The 23,793-nt window shown below is 36.5% G+C and overlaps 1 protein-coding gene across 1 annotated transcript in view; it reads left to right on the forward strand.

Annotated features, from left to right (window-relative positions):
* LOC107708579 (uncharacterized) overlaps nt 1-21,949 on the forward strand; it is a 23,081-nt gene extending 1,132 nt beyond the window's left edge. The window contains exons 2-9 of the mRNA XM_016512842.1: nt 6,679-6,836; nt 7,216-7,267; nt 13,596-13,757; nt 16,259-16,513; nt 16,593-16,679; nt 17,525-17,627; nt 17,707-17,751; nt 19,492-21,949. Coding sequence (XP_016368328.1) covers nt 6,679-6,836; nt 7,216-7,267; nt 13,596-13,757; nt 16,259-16,513; nt 16,593-16,679; nt 17,525-17,627; nt 17,707-17,751; nt 19,492-21,785 — 3,156 coding nt within the window. The 3' untranslated portion in view covers nt 21,786-21,949. The remainder of the gene's footprint in view (nt 1-6,678; nt 6,837-7,215; nt 7,268-13,595; nt 13,758-16,258; nt 16,514-16,592; nt 16,680-17,524; nt 17,628-17,706; nt 17,752-19,491) is intronic.
* The last annotated feature ends 1,844 nt before the right edge of the window (nt 21,950-23,793 follow it).

A 23,793-nucleotide genomic window follows, 5' to 3' on the forward strand; every position in this document is an offset into this window, starting at 1 on the left:
TAACATGGTAATAACATTTTCATATTCACTCATTAATGAAAAGTTGCTGATCAGATTCAATATGGTTTTAGTTGAAAAATATTAAGTTATGAACAATTTAAGCAATTTATAACGATTCTTCAGTTCTAAACGGACCTGTAATGTGAAAATAGCATACAGATTTTTAATGCATTGTGAGGATTAAAGACCAGCTTGAGTTTAAACTTGACCTTTGAAGTGGAAGCAGTCAGTCAAGTTTACGTTATTTAGTAAACTGATTTCCACTTTAATAAAAATATATGTATATATAACAAACACGATTAATGTAACCATTTTAAAGAAAAAAAGGATGTTTTGTTATAGCTTTTGAAGCAAGGGAGCCGCCATCCAGCAATACCACAGCATGTGACGTCACGGGGTTTTTAAACTTCAAGAAACATTAAAACACAACTAGAAAATTCTTTAATATAGTATGTTCGGTCACAGTGTTGGGGGTAACGCATTACAAGTAACGCGAGTTACGTAATCAGATTACTTTTTTCAAGAAAACGTCTTTAGCCCTTCTTTTATTGCTGTTTGACTCTTTTTCCTACAATTGGGGTAGTTTTTTTCGTTTGCCATTGGTTTGTAAATGTCACACAGTCGGAAACTCGCTTATCTTTCACCATCATCCTCTCCAATAAAGAAGAAAACGAAATCAGCAGCCGCGGCAGGCCGAGCGGACATGGAGGATAACATGGCGATCACTATAAAGCGTTTTGAGGACATTTTGAAAACTGAACTAGCAGCAATGCGCACCGGTTTCGCCTCTCACATGACCACAATCCAGAATATGTGCTCTAAAGTTGACTTCTTAACCGGGGAACATAGAGAGCAGAAAAGAGTGGTCAACGAACACACTAGGCGTTTGGATGCCCTCGAGCAACAAGTGATTGATCTACAAGACCGCAGCAGACGCAGTAATCTCCGGCTGCTAGGGTTACCTGAGGGGGCCGAGAAAGATGACCCAATTGGCTTTCTGAAACGGTCTCTTCCGACCCGGATTCCATCACTAGCGGACAAAGATATCGAGATCGAACGTGCGCATCGAGTTTCAACGCCAGAGCTTCAACTGATCAATCCAAACCGCGAGTGTTTCTTTTCAAACTGTTACGCTACAACGACAGGAATCTGATTCTAAACGAAGCAAGACGCCACGGTGCTGTAAAAACAAATGACGGTGCAATGCTGAGCTTCTTCCCCGACTTCTCTCCCGCGACGGCAAAGAAGCGGAGCTCCTTCACTATAATCCGTAAGGAATTGAAAGAGGCAGGTCTGCAGACCTTTCTTCAGTATCCAGCTACGCTGAAGATCGTCATGAAACACGGCGAGACTAAACTACTGTACTCTCCGGAGGAAGCGCGTCAATTCCTAAGCTCGATTCCCGGTCCTCATTCTTCAAGGATGGACGTGGCAGAAGGGTTTGTCAATACTGAGTGACTCGACTCCTGATTTAATAATCTAGAACTACATGTGATGGTCGTCTACTGGCAGTTTTTTATTTTCATGTAGGCTAAACTAGGAGACATGGTCACTAATTTACAGTTTTCAATGTACATGATGTAATTATTTATGTTTGCTTCCTCTTTATAGAGAGCATAATTTTTGTTTTCTTTTACCCCACTTCATTACTCATGTGAATTTAAAGTTATTCTGTTCTCTTATAATAGGGCTAATGGCGGTGTACTAATGTTGTACAGGCTGTCGTGTTACTGTCACTGACAAAGACAGGGGAGGGCGGCAGCCTGGGGTTTGTTCTTACCCCAGTCTGTAATAGTTCTCTGGGGTGGGCTTCCTTTATGTTACAGGGTTTTTCGGTGGGGGAGGGATGGGTTGAAGGTAGACTTAATATAATTTACTTGCAGTGGTATTACTTTGTCTCATTTTTACATTTCATTTACTTGTTTGATACTTATGACTGAATTGAATATACTAAGTTGTAATGTAAATGGTTTAAATGGCCCCATAAGCGTACAAGTTTTTTAGAATTATTGCGACGAAGAAAGGTTGACATTGCTTTAATCCAGGAATCTCATTTGCGGAAGGTTGATGTTCAGAGATGCAATAATAAATATTACGAGGTGGTCTCTTTCGCCGCGACTAATAATAAAACTAAAGGTGTATTAATAATTGTTAGAAGAAATCTAAATATCTCCATATTAGACAGAAATAGTGATAATGCTGGCAGAATAGCTTGTATAAAAATTGTGGTTGAGAATAGGAAGATATCCTTTCTCTCAGTTTACGCACCATGTAGTCCAGATCCAACTTTTTTTTCTGAATTATCTACCTATCTTACTGATCTAACGGACTTTGAGATATTTTTTTCATTGTTTTGGAGCACACTAGCTTATAGATAAACTTAAGGCTAACATATTCAGAAAAGCCAAAAAAAATTATAATTTTTTATTTCATGGGGACTTTTCAGGGGGAAAAATCTCTCCCAACTATTGCTGTAAACTACACAGATAACCCTCTCACTTGATACATTACTATAATATTAGAGGTTAAAATTAACAAGAGATCCCAACTGCTATTTATTTTCAGATATAACAATCACACTCAGATTAAAAACTTAAATGACGTTTTTTATACAACTCGGTTGCACATATAGTAGTTTTCATAGCTTTGTATAGCTAACTAACGAATCGTGGACACTGGATAGCTTTCCTGAGGTAAATGCAAGGTTAATAAGGCTAACATATTCAGAAAAGCCAAAAAAAATTATAATTTTTGATTTCATGGGGACTTTTCAGGGGGAAAAAATCTCTCCCAACTAATGCTGTAAACTACACAGATAACCCTCTCACTTGATACATTACTATAATATTAGAGGTTAAAATTAACAAGAGATCCCAACTGCTATTTATTTTCAGATATAACAATCACACTCAGATTAAAAACTTAAATGACGTTTTTATACAACTCGGTTGCACATATAGTAGTTTTCATAGCTTTGTATAGCTAACTAACGAATCGTGGACACTGGATAGCTTTCCTGAGTTAAATGCAAGGTTAAGCGACATTGTTCACAAGCTGTTTTATTTGACGTCTTTCTTTCAGTTGAAATGCTGATTGAGTGATTACATGAGACGTGATACATTTCAGTAAGCCTCCTGATGTTCATTCATGTTTATTTTGTGCTGTAACTTGTATTAAAGTGGAAGAGACTCGCTCTCCGGATGGGAGACGCTACAAATAATGTTGAAACACCGTGGAGCTGGCCACCCTGGCTTGAACTACGGGTGATTCATAGGGTCAAATAGAACTAGCGTTAACAGAGTTATTTTTTAATAAGATTGCGTTAATGCATTATTATCAACAGCCCTATAGTCTACCTTAGAGGCGTTTGCAGTCTGACACGTTTGGACCTGATTATGGCTGATTTAAACGATCGGATTGCCGACAGTGCAGAGGATTTATTGGTAGCTAACTAACGAATCGTGGACACTGGATAGCTTTCCTGAGGTAAATGCAAGGTTAAGTGACATTGTTCACAAGCTGTTTTATTTGACGTCTTCCTTTCAGTTGAAATGCTGATTGAGTGATTACATGAGACGTGATACGTTTCAGTAAGCCTCCTGATGTTCATTCATGTTTATTTTGTGCTGTAACTTGTATTAAAGTGGAAGAGACTCGCTCTCCGGATGGGAGACGCTACAAATAATGTTGAAACACCGTGGAGCTGGCCACCCTGGCTTGAACTACGGGTGATTCATAGGGTCAAATGTCTTATAAAGTCATAATCTAAGACTGATAATTTCATCCTATATCTGATATATATCCTATATATTTTTTTTGAGCCTGCAGCAAACCTTCTGAGCCATCACACACTCCTCTTGTGTGAGCACTCGATCCATAACCATAAATAAACGCTCCTTATTAGCAGTAAATCAAAAATATATAAAATACCAAAAATATACAGAATATAGATTGTACTTTTCTCTTCTGTTTTGCATTTGCATTGCTTCTTTAGCTGTGTGCTTCTCCGGTTTACACATTTGGCATTGCGTCACTGCATAACTTTTTTAATATTTTTCATGAAGTTTGAAGTTGCTTGTGTTTTTGCTCATTTTCAAGTTACTTTGGATAAAAGCATATGTTGTATGAATAAATGTAAAACATAAAGGCACTAATGATCATCATTCAATGTACGCCTGCACAAATAGCATCAGAATGTTTGTGAAGATTTTGATCTAATTGTTTTTGAAACACATCTACCAATGGAATGTATGAATGGGAATCAAACTCATTTGTCCAGAATGAGAATAAACAGAAAAATGAGTAGCCAAAATATTTAACTGTATGTAAATTAACTTTAGTTAAATATAAACTACCCCTAACAACTAAACTTTCAGTTTATTGTATTGTATCACTGAAGTATAGTGGTTAAATTATACTGTCAGATCAAAACAACAGTATGTGTTTCACTAAAGTGGTCGTGCCTTTGGTTTGGAGGGAATCAAACTACAAATGTCTTGTCTCTGCACATTAACCTGCCAGTAAGTATTTTAACATTGAAAAATTACCCACATCGCCTCCAGAATTATTATTAAAAGTCACCATATATAAAAATATAAGATTATCAGAGACAAAGGCCACGTACACACTGCAAGTGACAACCGTATTTAAATATGAAGTGAATTCCCTAAATGATCATTTCGTGTGTGTATGTAACTGAACTCACTCGAAACGGCGATGATTGGTGCCGTAACCATTGCAAAGTTCCGGCTTATCTTCTAGGTATCTGCTGTTTTTGGTGAGTTTAACTAAAGAGCCATTGTGTTCCGTTTATGTTCGGAAAGTTGATTTGCAGAGCGTGCTATTGCAGGGTTGCCACGTCCACTTATTTTAAGCGCTTATTAAGCATCATTGCACAGTGGGCTTGGCTCATAAAGCAATCAAGTTTATGAAGTGAATAAAGTAGGCAGGTGCAGGTCGCTATAGTACGTGTATTTCAAAGATAATGGGTTTGGATTTAAGTTTATTATGAGTTTGTTTTTATTTGCTGAATTTATCTGCAGTGTGTTTGGTCATATGGGTCATATTTACCTGAACACTATTATTATCACGTCAAACACTGCAAATATTATACCATCTAGTGGTAAAATTGTGCAAGTACATTTTTGCTTTTTTTTTTTTTTTTAACTGTGTAAGCTGGAGGATCTGGAGTGAAACAGTGAAGACGTGAAGAGGCCTGGACTTGCTGTTACAATTTCCAACACATGTAAATGTACTTTTCTCTACAATCAACAGATGCTATAAATATCATGCACTTTTTCTGCTATTACGGTGGCTATAGAAAAGAATCAGCCCCTTTAAAATAATCAAATTTTGTTGCTTTTCAGCGTGAAATGAAGACAGACTGTTTTTGTTTTAAGTGAAAGATATAACACCAACATGTCACACACACACACACACACACACACACACACACACACATTGGGTTTCTATGTTTTATGGGTTCATTCCATAGACTTGCCCTGCTTTCTCGGGTTTCACAAACCTCCCAGAGTTTCCCTCATTTCAGGGTTAACATACTCAGAGTTTGCACTTAACCTCCTTTCTGAAACGGGCCTCTGCTTGTTTGTCACGGAGGTCAAAGGAAGTCAAACAGCATTTACATGTTTTCAAACAACCATTCAGATTTTTTTTTATTCACTTTGGTTTATCAAATAACGTCAAATATTTAAATATGCCCTATGTTTATTCAAACATTTGTTTACACTTATACATTTTTTTGCATTTTAATCAGGAATAAAACATGCCAGCCTAGAAAACAGATTATTCTGTATTATTATTGATAATAATACTAATACTACTAAATTATTCTCTTTATTTTTCATAACCCATTTTCATAAATTTTTCTGAAAGCAATGGTTAAACTTTTAAATAGTTAAAAAAAAAAAAAAATGTAAAAAGTGCTTAATACATAAATATAGCTTCATATTTGTGTATTGAAAGATACATACTGAGTAGGTTTTGATTGGTAATTTTTTACACCAGGGTTATTATATTTAACTAATATATATATATATATATATATATAAATACATTTTCGTTGCTTGAAATAAAATAAATGTTAACTGAAATAAAATACTTAAACTGTTTTATTTCTGACAAGGCAACATTTCCCATTTTCATTTAGTTTATCTTCATGTTCTAAAATAACTAAAACTGAAATAAAATTTAATAACTATACATAAATTTAAAAACACAAAACTAATAAAAACAACAAAAACAAACAATAAAATTGCTAAAACTTTACATAAAATGAAAATGACAAATAATTCAAATTAGCCTATTAACAAAAACTATAATACCTGAATGATACAAAAATAACATTGCTTCACAATAAGGTGTCAGTGTAAGATATGGGGGGCCCTCTTTTGAAAATCTGTTTAGGGCCCCTAAAATGCTAGGAATGTATTCTTGGGCAATTGGGAATAAAGTTTGCTTCTTTCCATCTAATAAGCCTGCAGTATGATGTTATTGACTGTGCATGTTACAGAGGCAGTCCACTGGCGGTGTGTTGAGCCGGTTCTGATTCGGTCGCGTGTCGTCGTGAGGTGTCCGTGATCACGTGACTCGCACCGCAGCCGAAGGAGAGCAGAGAGCGACTCAAGGAGAACGTCTCATTCGCGCATCTTTATTTGAAAGCATGTATTTCATAGAGAGTGGGAACATAATTGTAAAAGCTGTGTGTTAACGCGCTCGTGTGCCGTATGTGCTGCAGATGATGTGTCACGCGTGAATATGCTACGCTTTATTCTGGACTGCCTGCGGCCGGCACGAGCGCGCGCTGCAGCCGCGACACGGTACACTAATGCGCGCGGCGTTATCTTTACGCATCTAAGTAGCTGCATGCCGTCTTAGTCTTTGAAATGCATTTTAACCGACATCCTTCAAAAATCATCACCACCTTTCACGTCGAGGTTATTCATGCACTGAAGTAATGCCATAATATTTGCATGCTGTGTAGAAGTGTGATTCATCATCCTGACATCATCTGACACATGGGTTGCATAACTTGACTGTACACATCTTGCAGTAATCTCCTGTTTGCATGCGCTTAATTCAGAAAATCGTGCTGAAATCTTGCAGAAGTATTGGCGTTTCGGTTTGCTGCATTATGCATAGCCTATATTGATATATAGCCTACGTGATATATTTTCTTTACATGTTATACTGTTTCAGGGACACGGAGCTTGAGGCTCAGGTCAACACTTCAGACGATAATGAAATCAAGGTACTGGGTTATTTTCTACGCTTGGTGTTGTTCATATGCACAGAGACTGATTTTTTTTCCCAGTTCAACCCATATTCCTTTCATTTGGAGTGAATAGGTTATTTGTCGCAATTTCTTTAACCTTATTGCATCGCGTTTGGTGTGATGTGTCCATTATCATCATGCTTCTATATTTTTATTTTATTTTTCGTGATGTGTGTGTGTGTGTGCGCGCGTGCGTGCATGTGTGTGTGTGTGTGTGTGTGTGTGCGTGTTAGTGTTGGAGATCAGCAACATGTGTGATAGCATAAAGATAGTAGATATACAACGGTAGATGCCCATAGTGCATGATTTGTTTAAAAATCATATATGAGGTAAGAGTTAATTTTGCTCTTGACTCAAAACCCAACCTGCACTGATTCAAATCGTTTTCTTAAAATAATATGTCTTGAGTAAGATATCAGTTAATATTTGTTCAAAATATCAATTTTTCAGCAAAGGTCAAATATATATATTTTTAATAAATAGTTCAACATTTGTTTAAAAAAATACAGGCGTTAAATTAAATGTTTTATTGCCACCACTGTCATTAAAATATAAATAAATTTTAAAAATACAAAAAAAATAAACAAAATAAAGATTCTGAAAGATTTTTACGTCACCTAACAGAGATCCCTTAATTTAATATGGCATTACAGTACTAACACTAAATGCAATATTTGAACAAAAACAGTTTTAGTATAAATATGATGATTATGTCTCAGGAATACACCCATTATCTCAACACGGTTAGACACCATACTGAATTTAACACATATGAAAACAAGACTGTGAGGCTATGCTATTCTAAGAAGTTACCGAGTTTGAGTGCTTTTTGCCCCAAATATCATACTCTTACATTTATTGAAGAGCTGTTGATATAATTACCGAGAACAAAACTGAAAATCATTAAAATGAAGTCTAAAAAAAATTGATAATTTCAGCCATTCTCGTATAAATCAGCTATATAAATCTATAACATGTCTGTCTGCCCACTTTTTCAGTGGCATTGGTTCTTTAAGTACTTTTTCCATTAATTTTCCCCTTAGGGATTAAAAAAATAATAATTGTTAAAGCATTATGAGCCATACAAGGAGAATCACAACATTACAAACGTTGATTTGAAGCAATAAAGTGAATGAAAATCAGACAATAAGACTGTGTAATTTACGTTGTAGAGCAAAACGTCCAAGTATTGTCATATTAAACTGACTACAGACCTTGTTTTCCTCATAAATTGAAAACCCCATTATAAAAACCCATCTTGCGTTGGTGAATTATAAATCTTCCAGGTTTTGACGTCACGTCCGCAGCACTCAGCTTATAGTTTGACAGTTTTAATTAGGACGGCTAAATGTAAACAAACATTGTGACCCACAATCTATGATTACAAATGATTTTCTTCTGCATACAAAGCATGAGTCCCCGGGTGCCCCTGCTGTTTATTTCTAGTCATTAGTGACAGGATCGTGACGCCCCGTCGTGCTTCTGTGTGTTAACTAATGATGGGTCATTCATTACCAGTTCATTCAGTGTGTCTGTCATGCAACAAATGAAGGAAAGACTCGAGGATGTGAACTAATCATTTGTGTTTGGCTGCATTTTAATGATCGAGTGATCAGAGATTGTGACTGCGATTGGGTGTGGTGAATTTGGCTATTGAAAGAATAACATTTGAACTTTAAAAAATGACTTGAATAAAGATGTGTTCGTTTTGCTGAACAAGATCAAGAGAGAGCGAGTGAGTGGAGTGATCTGATCTTCCTTCAGATCCTTCCTTACGTTATGCTGTGCAAGAGTTTCTGTAACTAGCACTGAATACATTTGCATGCAAATGCAAATAACAGGTCAAAAATGACTTCTGTCTGCACTGGCATTAGCTCAGCGATTGCTTATTGAGTGAAGCAACATACACTGCATTCATAGACATCCACAAGCTTTACTGTTCAGCACAAATACTGAACCACAAAACCGTACATAAATAATAATAACTCTTTTAAATGTGAAACATACTGTATTTGCAATGGTTTTGAAGCTTCATGAAGCAGTGCATCAAATGCGCCCATCACTCGCTAATAATGTGGTTTGTTTTTGTTTGATTGTTGGCAGTAAAAGCCCATTTTTTCTGAAGCCCTGCACCTTAAAATGTTTTTATACTCTGCATGCCACTCCTCCAAAATGAGCTTTTCAATAAAGAACGCACCATAGCATTTCGAAGAGTTTTAACTTGGAATGTGTTTAAACTCATTTTGAATTTGTACTAATAATGCATATTATTATTAAAATATTTGATAGAAAATCAGTTTATATACACTGCCGTTCAAAAGTTTGGGGATGAAGTCTCTTCTGCTCATCGAGGTTGCATTTATTTGATCAAAAATACAGAAAATAACAGTAATATTGTGAAACATTATTACAATTTAAAATAACAGTTTTCTATTTTAATATTCTTTAAAATGTAATTTATTCCTGTGATGGTAAAGCTGAATTTTCAGCATCGTTACTTAAGTCTTCAGTGCCACATGATGCTTCAGAAATCATTCTAATATGCTGATTTATTATCAATGTTGGAAACAGTTGAGCTACTTAATAATTTTTTGGAAGCTGTGAAACTTTTTTCAGGATTCTTTGATGAATAAAACGTTTATTCAAAATAGAAATATTTTAGTGTTTAATGTCACTTTTATCAGTTTAACATATCCTTGCTGAATAAAAGTATTAATTTCATTCAAAAAAGAGTGTACTGACCCCAAACTTTTGAACGGTCGTGTATATTGTTACAAAGGATTTCTATTTTTAATAAATGCTGTTCTTTTTAACTTTTTATTTATCAAAGAATCCTGAAAAAATATCACAGGTTCCCAAAAATATTAAGCAGCACAACATGTTTGTGTATTTGGCAATTTCAGAATTGCATCTCTGTATAAAAACACTCCACTTCTAATAAAGTCGTGTCAAATTTCAAATGGGTTGCATCACAACTCAGACTGGTTTGCAAAGCACCTTTTAGCCAGATCTGATGAGGAAAAATATCTGCTTGTTTTGCACAAGACTCTGGGTGCATCCAAGTTTTAGGAATATTTGATTAAAGTTTGCAAGGACATCAGGTGAACATATGCTTATTAATACACTTCAGACGATAATGAAATCAAGGTACTGGGTTATTTTCTACGCTTGGTGTTGTTCATATGCACAGAGACTGATTTTTTTTCCCAGTTCAACCCATATTCCTTTCATTTTTGGAGTGAATAGGTCATTTGTCGCAATTTCTTTAACCTTATTGCATCGCGTTTGGTGTGATGTGTCCATTATCATCATGCTTCTATATTTTTATTTTATTTTTCGTGATGTGTGTGTGTGTGTGCGCGCGTGCGTGCATGTGTGTGTGTGTGTGTGTGTGTGTGCGTGTTAGTGTTGGAGATCAGCAACATGTGTGATAGCATAAAGATAGTAGATATACAACGGTAGATGCCCATAGTGCATGATTTGTTTAAAAATCATATATGAGGTAAGAGTTAATTTTGCTCTTGACTCAAAACCCAACCTGCACTGATTCAAATCGTTTTCTTAAAATAATATGTCTTGAGTAAGATATCAGTTAATATTTGTTCAAAATATCAATTTTTCAGCAAAGGTCAAATATATATATTTTTAATAAATAGTTCAACATTTGTTTAAAAAAATACAGGCGTTAAATTAAATGTTTTATTGCCACCACTGTCATTAAAATATAAATTAATTTTAAAAATACAAAAAAAATAAACAAAATAAAGATTCTGAAAGATTTTTACGTCACCTAACAGAGATCCCTTAATTTAATATGGCATTACAGTACTAACACTAAATGCAATATTTGAACAAAAACAGTTTTAGTATAAATATGATGATTATGTCTCAGGAATACACCGATCATCTCAACACGGTTAGACACCATACTGAATTTCACACATATGAAAACAAGACTGTGAGGCTATGCTATTCTAAGAAGTTACCGAGTTTGAGTGCTTTTTGCCCCAAATATCATACTCTTACATTTATTGAAGAGCTGTTGATATAATTACCGAGAACAAAACTGAAAATCATTAAAATGAAGTCTAAAAAAAATTGATAATTTCAGCCATTCTCGTATAAATCAGCTATATAAATCTATAACATGTCTGTCTGCCCACTTTTTCAGTGGCATTGGTTCTTTAAGTACTTTTTCCATTAATTTTCCCCTTAGGGATTAAAAAAATAATAATTGTTAAAGCATTATGAGCCATACAAGGAGAATCACAACATTACAAACGTTGATTTGAAGCAATAAAGTGAATGAAAATCAGACAATAAGACTGTGTAATTTACGTTGTAGAGCAAAACGTCCAAGTATTGTCATATTAAACTGACTACAGACCTTGTTTTCCTCATAAATTGAAAACCCCATTATAAAAACCCATCTTGCGTTGGTGAATTATAAATCTTCCAGGTTTTGACGTCACGTCCGCAGCACTCAGCTTATAGTTTGACAGTTTTAATTAGGACGGCTAAATGTAAACAAACATTGTGACCCACAATCTATGATTACAAATGATTTTCTTCTGCATACAAAGCATGAGTCCCCGGGTGCCCCTGCTGTTTATTTCTAGTCATTAGTGACAGGATCGTGACGCCCCGTCGTGCTTCTGTGTGTTAACTAATGATGGGTCATTCATTACCAGTTCATTCAGTGTGTCTGTCATGCAACAAATGAAGGAAAGACTCGAGGATGTGAACTAATCATTTGTGTTTGGCTGCATTTTAATGATCGAGTGATCAGAGATTGTGACTGCGATTGGGTGTGGTGAATTTGGCTATTGAAAGAATAACATTTGAACTTTAAAAAATGACTTGAATAAAGATGTGTTCGTTTTGCTGAACAAGATCAAGAGAGAGCGAGTGAGTGGAGTGATCTGATCTTCCTTCAGATCCTTCCTTACGTTATGCTGTGCAAGAGTTTCTGTAACTAGCACTGAATACATTTGCATGCAAATGCAAATAACAGGTCAAAAATGACTTCTGTCTGCACTGGCATTAGCTCAGCGATTGCTTATTGAGTGAAGCAACATACACTGCATTCATAGACATCCACAAGCTTTACTGTTCAGCACAAATACTGAACCACAAAACCGTACATAAATAATAATAACTCTTTTAAATGTGAAACATACTGTATTTGCAATGGTTTTGAAGCTTCATGAAGCAGTGCATCAAATGCGCCCATCACTCGCTAATAATGTGGTTTGTTTTTGTTTGATTGTTGGCAGTAAAAGCCCATTTTTTCTGAAGCCCTGCACCTTAAAATGTTTTTATACTCTGCATGCCACTCCTCCAAAATGAGCTTTTCAATAAAGAACGCACCATAGCATTTCGAAGAGTTTTAACTTGGAATGTGTTTAAACTCATTTTGAATTTGTACTAATAATGCATATTATTATTAAAATATTTGATAGAAAATCAGTTTATATACACTGCCGTTCAAAAGTTTGGGGATGAAGTCTCTTCTGCTCATCGAGGTTGCATTTATTTGATCAAAAATACAGAAAATAACAGTAATATTGTGAAACATTATTACAATTTAAAATAACAGTTTTCTATTTTAATATTCTTTAAAATGTAATTTATTCCTGTGATGGTAAAGCTGAATTTTCAGCATCGTTACTTAAGTCTTCAGTGCCACATGATGCTTCAGAAATCATTCTAATATGCTGATTTATTATCAATGTTGGAAACAGTTGAGCTACTTAATAATTTTTTGGAAGCTGTGAAACTTTTTTCAGGATTCTTTGATGAATAAAACGTTTATTCAAAATAGAAATATTTTAGTGTTTAATGTCACTTTTATCAGTTTAACATATCCTTGCTGAATAAAAGTATTAATTTCATTCAAAAAAGAGTGTACTGACCCCAAACTTTTGAACGGTCGTGTATATTGTTACAAAGGATTTCTATTTTTAATAAATGCTGTTCTTTTTAACTTTTTATTTATCAAAGAATCCTGAAAAAATATCACAGGTTCCCAAAAATATTAAGCAGCACAACATGTTTGTGTATTTGGCAATTTCAGAATTGCATCTCTGTATAAAAACACTCCACTTCTAATAAAGTCGTGTCAAATTTCAAATGGGTTGCATCACAACTCAGACTGGTTTGCAAAGCACCTTTTAGCCAGATCTGATGAGGAAAAATATCTGCTTGTTTTGCACAAGACTCTGGGTGCATCCAAGTTTTAGGAATATTTGATTAAAGTTTGCAAGGACATCAGGTGAACATATGCTTATTAATATATCCTCAGGGTCTGCAGGATGAGGTACACACGGAGCAGGAGACTCTTCAGACGGTCAAGGCTTTGCGCCGTAACACACAGGAGACCGAGGAGATGCTGAAAGAGAAGAAGACACAGCTGAAGGAAGAACTGCAGATGATCTATGACCTCCAGAAACAGGAGAGAGAAGTGGTAAGCAAATGCTTCAAAGCCTTGAATTTGATGCGGGCGGCTACAGGTTGCCAGCTCTCTTTGTCTGATTAAATAAAAGGCTGCGTTCTGAATCATTGGCAAAGTCATGCTGGCGGGACGGCCAGACAAAAGAGCACTGCAGCAGTTAGACTTAAATGCCAAGAAATTAGTTGAAAGAGCTGCTCAGTCTGTGCCTATTATGTTTCCTCTTATTTAGAGTTTCCTCTTACACAGAGATTCCAAGTTTGCTGAAGATATACGATTAGAGATTGATAATTGATTGAACAGTTGATACACTTTTCTAAATGTGTTGGGTCTCTAACAGCTTACAAGCAGCATTAAAGCACTGTGCGTTCAACAAGAAACAGCAGTGTGTTCACAGGAGATTAACTTTATTTAATGCATTTTTCTGTTTTGTCATCACGCCGGATCTAGGTCAGCGCCGCCACACGCTCGCGTCATGGTACTGTCATGAACGCGCATCCACAAGTGATGCAGTAGAGACGAAAATGCGGAATAAAGTCGTTATTTTTGTTTTCTTTCCGCAAAAAAATTATTCTCGTAGCTTGGTAACGTTACAGTTGAACCACTGATGTCACACGGACTACTTTGTCGAGTCATAAGTTATTATTACTTCTATGAGGCCTTTTTGGACTTTCTGCGCCAGAGCGCTCTCCGGCTTTGAGTATGAATGAAACAGACACTGCATGAGAGTGTTCAGCGCTCCGTAATGATCTGACACATATGTCCCGTATTCCCCAGAAAGCCATTAGTTGGCATATCAATTACTTCTCAGAAAGGACGTAGATGAGATTTGCAGTTGATTAGTACTTAAAGCTTAAGACATTATTGATGGAGTTGTAGAAGAAAGGAGACTTACTGGCTTTTGAACGGACTAACAACATGTTGTATCTACTGTAGATGCAAAACTAAAGGAGTTTTAAAGCTTCCCTGGAAGAACAACCAACACTCTCAAAAAAAAAAAAGGTACAAAAGTTGTCACTGCTGCGGTACCTTTTCAAAAGGCACACCTTTGTACCTAAAGAGTCCATATTGGATGTGCACCAAGCCCCCTGCCATTTAAAGACGATGCTTTTGATTGATTCTCTTGTTTGAATTTGCAGTGCACCATTATTTTAAGGGACTTATTATATTTTAGGGATAGGGTTTGAATTAAGGGCTATTGTCAAATGTTTATTTTTATTTTATTATCCAATTAAAATAGCTGAAACCAATTTGTAAAAAAATTTTTTTTTATTTTTATAAGTGGTTTTAGATGGCATATCAAAAATACTGACTTTCCATAATTAATGAATATACGAATTGAAATTCTAATTTGGTATACAGTTTAATGGTATACAGTCTAAATTTAGTTTTAGCTTTTTGTTTAGTTTTATAAAAAGTCTAGCTATACTACAATCCCTGTGGATCCAGAATGAAAGCATAGTTTTTAGAATCCACGGAAATCCATTAAAAAAATGTACAAAAACAAAATATGTGCATAAAGTGTCACGATACCAACATTTCAGTAGTTTATTTTTAATACCAGTAAAAATGTCACGATTCTTGATGCCAATTTGGATAGCAACAACTAGTTTGCTATTGTAAGATGTTATTAAAAACATGTTGTTTAAAGGAACACTCCACTATTTTTGAAAATAGACTCATTTTCCAACTCCCCTAGAGTTAAACAGTTGAGTTTTACCGTTTTCGAATCCATTCAGCCGATCTCCGGGTCTGGCGGTAGCACTTTTAGCTGTAGCTTAGCATAGATCATTGAATCTGATTAGACCGTTCTTTCTTGTAACATTCTTATTTGCATGTGTGATAATCATCACATTTATTTAATAAATGATTGAATTATGTGCAGCGATGTGTTAGAAAGGTGAGAAAGATCATAATTATCTTACAATAACATATATAATGTAACATATATAACATAATAAACAAAAGCTATTGAATGTCAATCATAAACATAATTACTATAAAATACAGTTACAGTGGAAGCTCAAACTCAAATTTTCATAGCAAATTGTTGCCATATGGGACTTGCATCTGTAAAAATCACAGTTTCCTATCTGGTCCCCCACCAGAGATAATCAACTCAAAATGATGGGAATTTGAAAAAATTACATGCATTCTCATCCTAAAAAATAAGAGATGTCTCAAACCTTAAAAACTGACAAGTCTAATAAAAAATGCACACTATATTTACCCAGGTCAGTTTTTGTTACAAAATTTGTATTCCATGACACGAGAGACCGCCATGGTGAAAAAAAGTAAAATAAAGTACAAAACTAGCGGATTTGCAATACAAATACTTCAAGGTAATCATGGGAAAACTAAAAATGGTCAAGCAACCTCTACTGGGCCACTTGTGGTTGATTCATTGATATTGCTCATGATTCTCCATGTGCAATCTGCAAACTTGCTTACGCTGCGTAAATGTAATGTGATGGTTTTTATTTTATTTGTTAATTTTTATTTCCTTTTTTGACCAGGTTAAAAACAACCTGGCTGAGCTGGTTGCTGGCCTTATAACTGGTGAAAGTTCAGTGGCTGAGATGACAGAAGCAGCTCATTGTGTCGTTTTGAGCCAGGAGTTGGAAGCACATGTGGATGTTGTCGAAAGTGAGTGTGATCATGTCCTCAGTGAGAAGATCACGTCCAAAGAGGAACGAGAGGACGTGAATGACGTTGAGCAGGAGAACACTGTAGAGGAGCTTGATAAAATGCAGTGTTCAATGGAGAACTTGGTATGTCCATTAGCATTCACATGTAATGCATGTAATTTGTTACTAGTTTGTTGAACTCACGATGTGTTACTGATTACAGAAGAGCAGTGGCTCGTCATCTTTCACTGAGATCACACTGACAGAGGTCAAAGAGGAGGATGTTATGTTCAGATCAACCACTCCACAGGTCGGACACACTTGCACCGTGTTACATGTTGTTTTGCATCGTTGTAGGATGTGTTCAGTCATTTTTACTTACAGCTAACTGCTTGTTCATATTCAGCTCTGTTGATTGCCTAAAAAGTGCATTGCTTGTTGCTGAATGTACTTTTTTGACTGCACTAAAGCATAAAATACCATATATTCTTGACTGTAAAATACCATATTATGTTTGCAGTTATTTAGGAAACATGCTAAGTTCACATACTTGTTTCTACAAGAAAAAAAAAAAAAAGCCAGTTATTCTACTTTGAAATGTGTTCTGTGTCGGAATGTCTGTTTTTGTTTTGGTCCATGTGACTCCGCCCACTGCCAGTTTACCCAATAGTATTTCAACACCCTGGCTTGCCAGTTAGCAGAAGACCATGGAAGCCAGCAAATTAACTGGGTCAGTGATTACAGATTATACCCGACCTAAAAAGCCTCGGCATTCATCTAAAAAGCTCTATGACCAGAGCCATATTTAAAGTGGATAAATCAACTCAGCAACTTACAGTTGCTGTCAGGCTCATTGCCTTCCATTGTCAGCTGCGCTCTTTCCTTGTTGCATCTGGCAACCCGCCGAGTCTAAGGAGGAGGGGCAGGAAAAACATCTCTCTCCAATATGGTTCATTCGGACTGCAGTACCAATTTCAGCCTCTAGCTGCCAATATTACATACTGCACCTTTAATTTGATCTAACTGCAGTCTGCATTCACACACTGGGTTTCAGACCTCCTGAGCACTGATGTGTTCCCATTGTAGGAAACTCAACGCTGCATAATGAAACAAACACTGTGCATTCAATTGCTTATTTTTTCTTTCTTCAAACAGTCTGACTCTTCTGACATGGAGAAGGAAGACTTTGAGATCATTCAACCCAGTCAGGCGACAAACAGACAGTTTGACTTCTTCCATCCAAACCCCTTCACTGATGGTGAGTGACTTATGGCATGATTGTGTTTGGATTGTATATTTACATGTGACTCACAACTTATTTTTTTGCTAATTTCCAGGTGATGTATTTGGAGATGACCATTTTCCAAAGGTTGATGTGACAGGTTGGTAACTTTCTGTTTACAACCTTACCTTATTTAGCCTGTAATGGTGTATAAACATTCTTGAACATTAAACTAGAACAGGTTGCATGCTGTGTTTGTCCAATATCGCAAATATGCAAATAAAAACCCGGGGTTTACCGTGTGGAATTTTGAAACCTGAATACCCAAGATTAGTTTCTAACCAAGGGAAAAGTTTGAACATTGTTAATCAAAAATAACCCAGGATTATGTTAACCTGTGGTTTATAATGACCCCAGATTAAAGGGAAAGTTCACCTAAAAATGAAAATTTGCTGTTAATTTACTTATCCTCAGGCCATCCAAGATGTAGGTGATTTTTTCTTCAGTAGAACAGTAAAGAAGATTTTTAGCTGATATTGTGGTCATTGGTGATTCATAAAATGCAAGTCAGTGGCTACAAGCATTTGGAGTGTAAAAAAAAAAAAAAAGCATATCAGGCAGCACAAAATTAATACCTGTGGCGCTTGATGATATATTGAGGTTTTATGAAGCATGTACATATCAGCGGCTCATCAGTTCTTCAATTTGAGTCTAAACTGTTTATTGAACTGTTTATATGCTGGTATTTTGGCTCATTTTGAAAGTGAGTTGTGATTGAATAACTTGTAGATCTGTGCTGCTCGAGCCACAAAGTGTTTCAGATTCATTCCCGAACTGGACCATTTGTTTGAGCCTCTGGATTACAGATAATAATGTTGTAAATAATGTTCTGTCTCTTGCACAGACTGATCGTTTTGCTTCATAAGACCTTAATATATTGTCAGGTGCCACGAGTATTTTGTGTTGCCTGATTTGCTTTTTTTTTAACTCTAAAATTGATACAGTCACTTTTAGAGTAAAAAAAAAAAGCACATCAGACCATTGACTTGCATTTTATGAATCACCAAGGACCACGGTTTCGGCTAAAAATCTAAAAAAAAAACTGTTTTGCTGAAGAATGAAATCTACATCTTTTGCATGGCCTGAGGGTGAGTAAACAGCCAGTTTTCATTTTTGGGTCAACTATCCCAAAGTCTACACAGGGATATCTGCATGAGAGCATGTTTGATCATTACCTCAGTTTGTTCGGCTGTAGAACTGCATGGTAATACAATTCAACATTTAAAAAAATCACACTAGACAGCTACTTCTCGAAAAATATGGCTTGTTACTGGAAAAGTTACACTGATTTGAAAGAACTTAGTTGCTGATAAATGTGAACGTGGACCACAAAACCAGTCATAAGGGTCCATTTTTTTAAATTGAGATTTATACACCATCTCAAAGATGAATAAATAAGCTTTCAATTGATGTATGGTTTGTTAGGATCAGACAATATTTGGCCGAGATACAACTATTTGAAAATCTGGAATCTGAGGGTGCAAAAAAATCAAAATATTGAGAAAATCGCCTTTAAAGTTGTCCAAATGAAGTTCTTAGCCATGCATAAAAATATCTCCATGGAACATGATCTTTACTTAATGTCCTAATGATTTTTGGCATAAAAGAAAAACAATAATTTTGACCCATACAATGTATTTTTGGCTATTGCTACAAATATACCCCAGCGACTTAAGACTGCTTTTGTGGTCCAGGGTCACAAATGTGTATACTGTAAGTTTGTAGCGCTGCTACCTTTAGTTAGCCATTCCCAACACAGAAATGCACTAGATACAGAGGACAAGAGGTAGTCAATCCATTGTAAGACTATTGTTACTAATATGGTGCTGTTTTCTCTCAGAGCAATTACCCAGGGACCCGTTTAAAGGCACAGACCCTTTTGCCTCTGACGCTCTCTTGGTTAACATGTCAGAAGAAAAGGATGGTCAGGATGACTTCATCCCTGCAGAGAACAGTCTTCCAGAAACTGTACACTACCCTCTCCAATCCGTCGTTAAAGACTACGGTACCTTTAACGCTCCCATCAACAGGCCACAGTCCACTGGATGCAGGAGTCTCAAATCTGGCAGCGATGTAGATTCTGAGTGTGGGACAAACGCCACACCAGGCCAAAATGGTGATGCTGTGAAACCAGATCTATCAAACGAAGCTTTGAGTCCTCAGTTCGATGAAGAGTGGGTCCATGAATCAGATTCTAGTCACAGTTCTACTGTGTTTAATTCCATTGATGCCGATTCCAATGTATTCGCTGAAGAGGAGGAGGACAGGGTTGACGTTCAGACTGGATCCGGTTTAATTAAAAGAGCTAACTCACTGTGTGGTCTACAGAGCATCATTGCAGGTTCTTATACTGGGTTTCCTCTAAGTCCATGTGACCCTGATCCACTCCCAGGCGATTTCCAGAAGACCTTTGAACATCATATTACCACTTCTGAACAAAATGCTGCGAATGCCGAAGAACTCGGAAATACTGAGAGTTTATCTCCAGATAACAGTACAGGTCCTCTGTGTGAACAGCTGCATGATATAAATAGTAATCCCTCTAGCTCTCCTTCCATTTCTCCTTCTCAACCTTCTGCTTTAGACGAATGCGACTACAAATATGGAGATATGTTCTTCTTCACTGTGAGATTAGATCCTGGTAGCCCTGAACTACATAATCAAAGTCCGGCTTGTCCTGAGCCCAAAGATGAGTCCCACGGCCAAATGCATTGGAAGGACGCCTCTTTGAGCCCTGAATTCAATGATATAGATGAATTTGAATGTTCCAGTCCAAAGCCTGAAGACATAGAACAACAAAACCAGATCACCAATGACCAGAACACAGTGGAGCTGGAGATCGTGACAAGCAGTGACCCTCCTAAGCATGATGAGATATTAGTGCCTGATTGTGAAAAGGAGGTTTTAGATATTCCAAGTCTTACATTTGAGGATTCAAATGCTTGCCAAAGTGTGCTTGATTCAGAGTGGAATGACCAATGGACGGCAAATCCAGATGTAGTTGAACCTGTTCCTGATTCATCCATCCTGGACACAGAAAGCAATCCGTCTAATTCTACATCTCAAGACCTCTTTTGTCTGTTCAGTAACACAGAAACATCAGCTACTGACCGGTTTTATGCCCATGAGCAACTCAGCCCTGAATCCAGTAGCTCACAATACAAACCTTCATCCTCTGAAGGCTTGGTCATGAGTAAACTTGAACTCCAGTATTTTGACCCATTTAGTCCCATACCTGCTGAGCCGGTCGAAGGCGTATCTGACTTAGAAGAAATGAACACTGTTAACTCGTTCTGTCATGAAGCTCCAAGACTAGATTCTGGTTATCATGAAGTTGGTACTCCTACTCCTTTTAGTCCAGAACCTGCTGACAAAACCAAATGTAGCATTGATCTTCAAGGCCTAGGTTTGGAAGCCAGAAAGCAGAGCAACTCTGAAATCCACGTCCCTGATCCATTTAGCCCCGAATCAGTCGATACAGGGATATTTGACTCGGAAACGGAAAACTGTGAGTCTGGTTGTATGATTACGACATGTCAACTCTTAAGTCCTCAACCACTTTACACAGATTTAAATAATCTGGAGGAGAAGCCGATATCCGTGTCCTGTGACGTGCTAAGTGATCATCTCAGTGATTGTTACCCCTTTGGTTCTTGCCCATCTAATGAAGAGAGCTATGCTTACAGTAATGAAGAAAAAATCATCGAACCAATCCGAGAAGGATCTGATGCTTCGCGAGAATCCAAACCTAGCTCAATAGTGTCAAATGCTAGTGATTCTTCTCAAGTATTTCACTGTGGTTCGGTGTGGGGAACCTCTGAAATGAGCTTTCCCAACACTGAAGTGCTCGACCCAATGAAAAACAACATTTTTGATTTTAATACAATGGATGTTGGATCATTTGTGTCTGACGTAAGCCAACAAGTTGAAGAGGCTACACATGGTGCTGGAAAAGTACTGAAAAACACAGACCTGACTGAAATGGACTATTTCTGTTCTGAGCTCAGTAAAATGGTATCCTCAAGTTCATCTGATTCTGTTCAACAGAGCGTGGCTGAGATGTTATTCGGCGCTGATCCAAACACCTCAAGCTTTTACCCCTGGGATTTTGAAAAGCCACAACACAGTTGTTAGTTTTCACACCCATTGTGCTTTAATCGGTCTCATTAAATCACGGTTGCATTTTCACATGACTTTTCCATTGTTATATGGGGAAAAAATAAGTGTCTAAGTGTAAACGATTGTAAATGTCAAAGTGTCTAAACTTCATGTGACTCACTTTTGTAGTTGCATTTCTAATTGTTGTTTGGTTATGTAGTGTTTCCATTATTGTATTTATTTATTTATTTTCAAATGCCAATTATAACCAAATGCTAACTGCTTATATGTAGCATAATAAATATGTAACATTTTAAAATTCCTCTGCTGGATTTTGGAGTTATGTCCATTCAACATGAATGCTGAGATTATTTTAACTAAATGCATTTGGAAGAAATATTATTACAATGCACTGCATGTATCTTATATGTGTATACAGATAAGTAATATTTATCAAAAAAATAATTTTTAGTAAATGAACAGATGTGGAACAAGACAAGACTTCCAAGTTATTTATTTATTTATTATTTGGCTTAGATTTGACCTTAGATCTAATATTTTAGTTACGTTATGTGAAAAGTTTACGGAGATATTTGTATGTTGTTCTCAAGCAACTGCACCTTAAGATGATTTTCCTCAAAACACGTGAAGAAACATTGCTGCATGCTTGATATTAAAAATCACTTATGACTTCAAAATGCTTACAGTATTACTAACCTCCACACAGTTCATCAAACATGCAGTTTCATCAAATGTTATGCATAAGGCAGAGGTCAGGGAACTGTTCTGTCAAATGAAGTCCAAGCCATAATTTTGCCATTTACAGTGTGATAAACAGAGACTTTACCATGGCTAAATGAGCTTACTCTAATCTGAAAAGGTCGCTCTTAAATTCAGTCATACAGAAACAACATTTTATCAAAACAGCTACAGTAAAACTGCACAATATGCACTACAGTAGTATAAATGACATTAAAGTGTGCATTAAGTTTGTGAGTTTGTAAATAATATAAAAGCATTTTGAGATTTGAGAAGTGGCCTGCATCTCCTGAGATGCATCTAAGCCACCTGCATACATGGCATCCCCGTTGTTGAAAAAAAATGACAAAAAGCATCCTCTCTGTAAAACCACCATCCCCTTTAGAGATGTGCAAATTAAATATTAATATTCTCTAAGGATAATAATTTATAAACTAAATAATGGCGATTGGCCAATCAGAGCTCAGTATTGTAAGGTCCACGCACTTGGCCCAAGGAAGGTATCCAGTGGTGGATGAAGGTCACTTGCGTGTTCGGTCTTTTCAGCGCGCAGTTATTCAATTTAGGTTTAACTCAAATCTGACTATTTTATTATCTAATCTGACTCCATTTTAGTATTACCTCGAATTTAGGTTGAAAGGCAAATTGGTTGTTTGTCGGTCTCTAATTATTCTGACATTTGATTATTCTAGTTAACTCTTTACTTTGTATTTTACTCGTTCATTAGGAATTTATGTCGTTTTTAGGATGCCTCACGGCGGCCGCCATGCGTGGGCTCCACGATCACAAAACTCGCCAGTCTGAACCTTATTCAGAGGTTTGTGGCTAATACTATTTAATATACCTTAAATAGTAGGTCTGTTTAGCCCCCTACAGTTACCCATGTAATATCAAAGTATCTGAGTTTCTTTTATCCTTACAGTATTAACGAGCTCACGCATGTTTTCATCATTTTTCGCGCAAAATGTTTCAAGCGTAACTTCTGACAATCTTTAAGAAGACGACAACATAATAAGGTATGATATTTCCTTGATTGGAGTTTAAAGACATTACCCTGACATAACGTTATTGTGCTGCTGTACTATGTGCACTAGAGCCCAGCACGGGCCTCAAATCTAGGCCCTAGCCCGGCCCTTGTCCGACAGCTTATCAGAATTCTCGGCCCAAGTCCCGACTGGAGCCTGTGTCTTTTTTCTCTCTCTCGCTTCCCCATTACACAACTGCTGTTGCAGCCATTAAAATAGTTCAGTTTTGTTTTTAATGACAAAGTGGTTATATTTCTCAA

The sequence above is a fragment of the Sinocyclocheilus rhinocerous genome, unplaced genomic scaffold (genome assembly GCF_001515625.1).
Source record: "Sinocyclocheilus rhinocerous isolate Xijiao unplaced genomic scaffold, SAMN03320098_v1.1 scaffold25, whole genome shotgun sequence".
Taxonomy (NCBI): Eukaryota; Metazoa; Chordata; class Actinopteri; order Cypriniformes; family Cyprinidae; genus Sinocyclocheilus; species Sinocyclocheilus rhinocerous.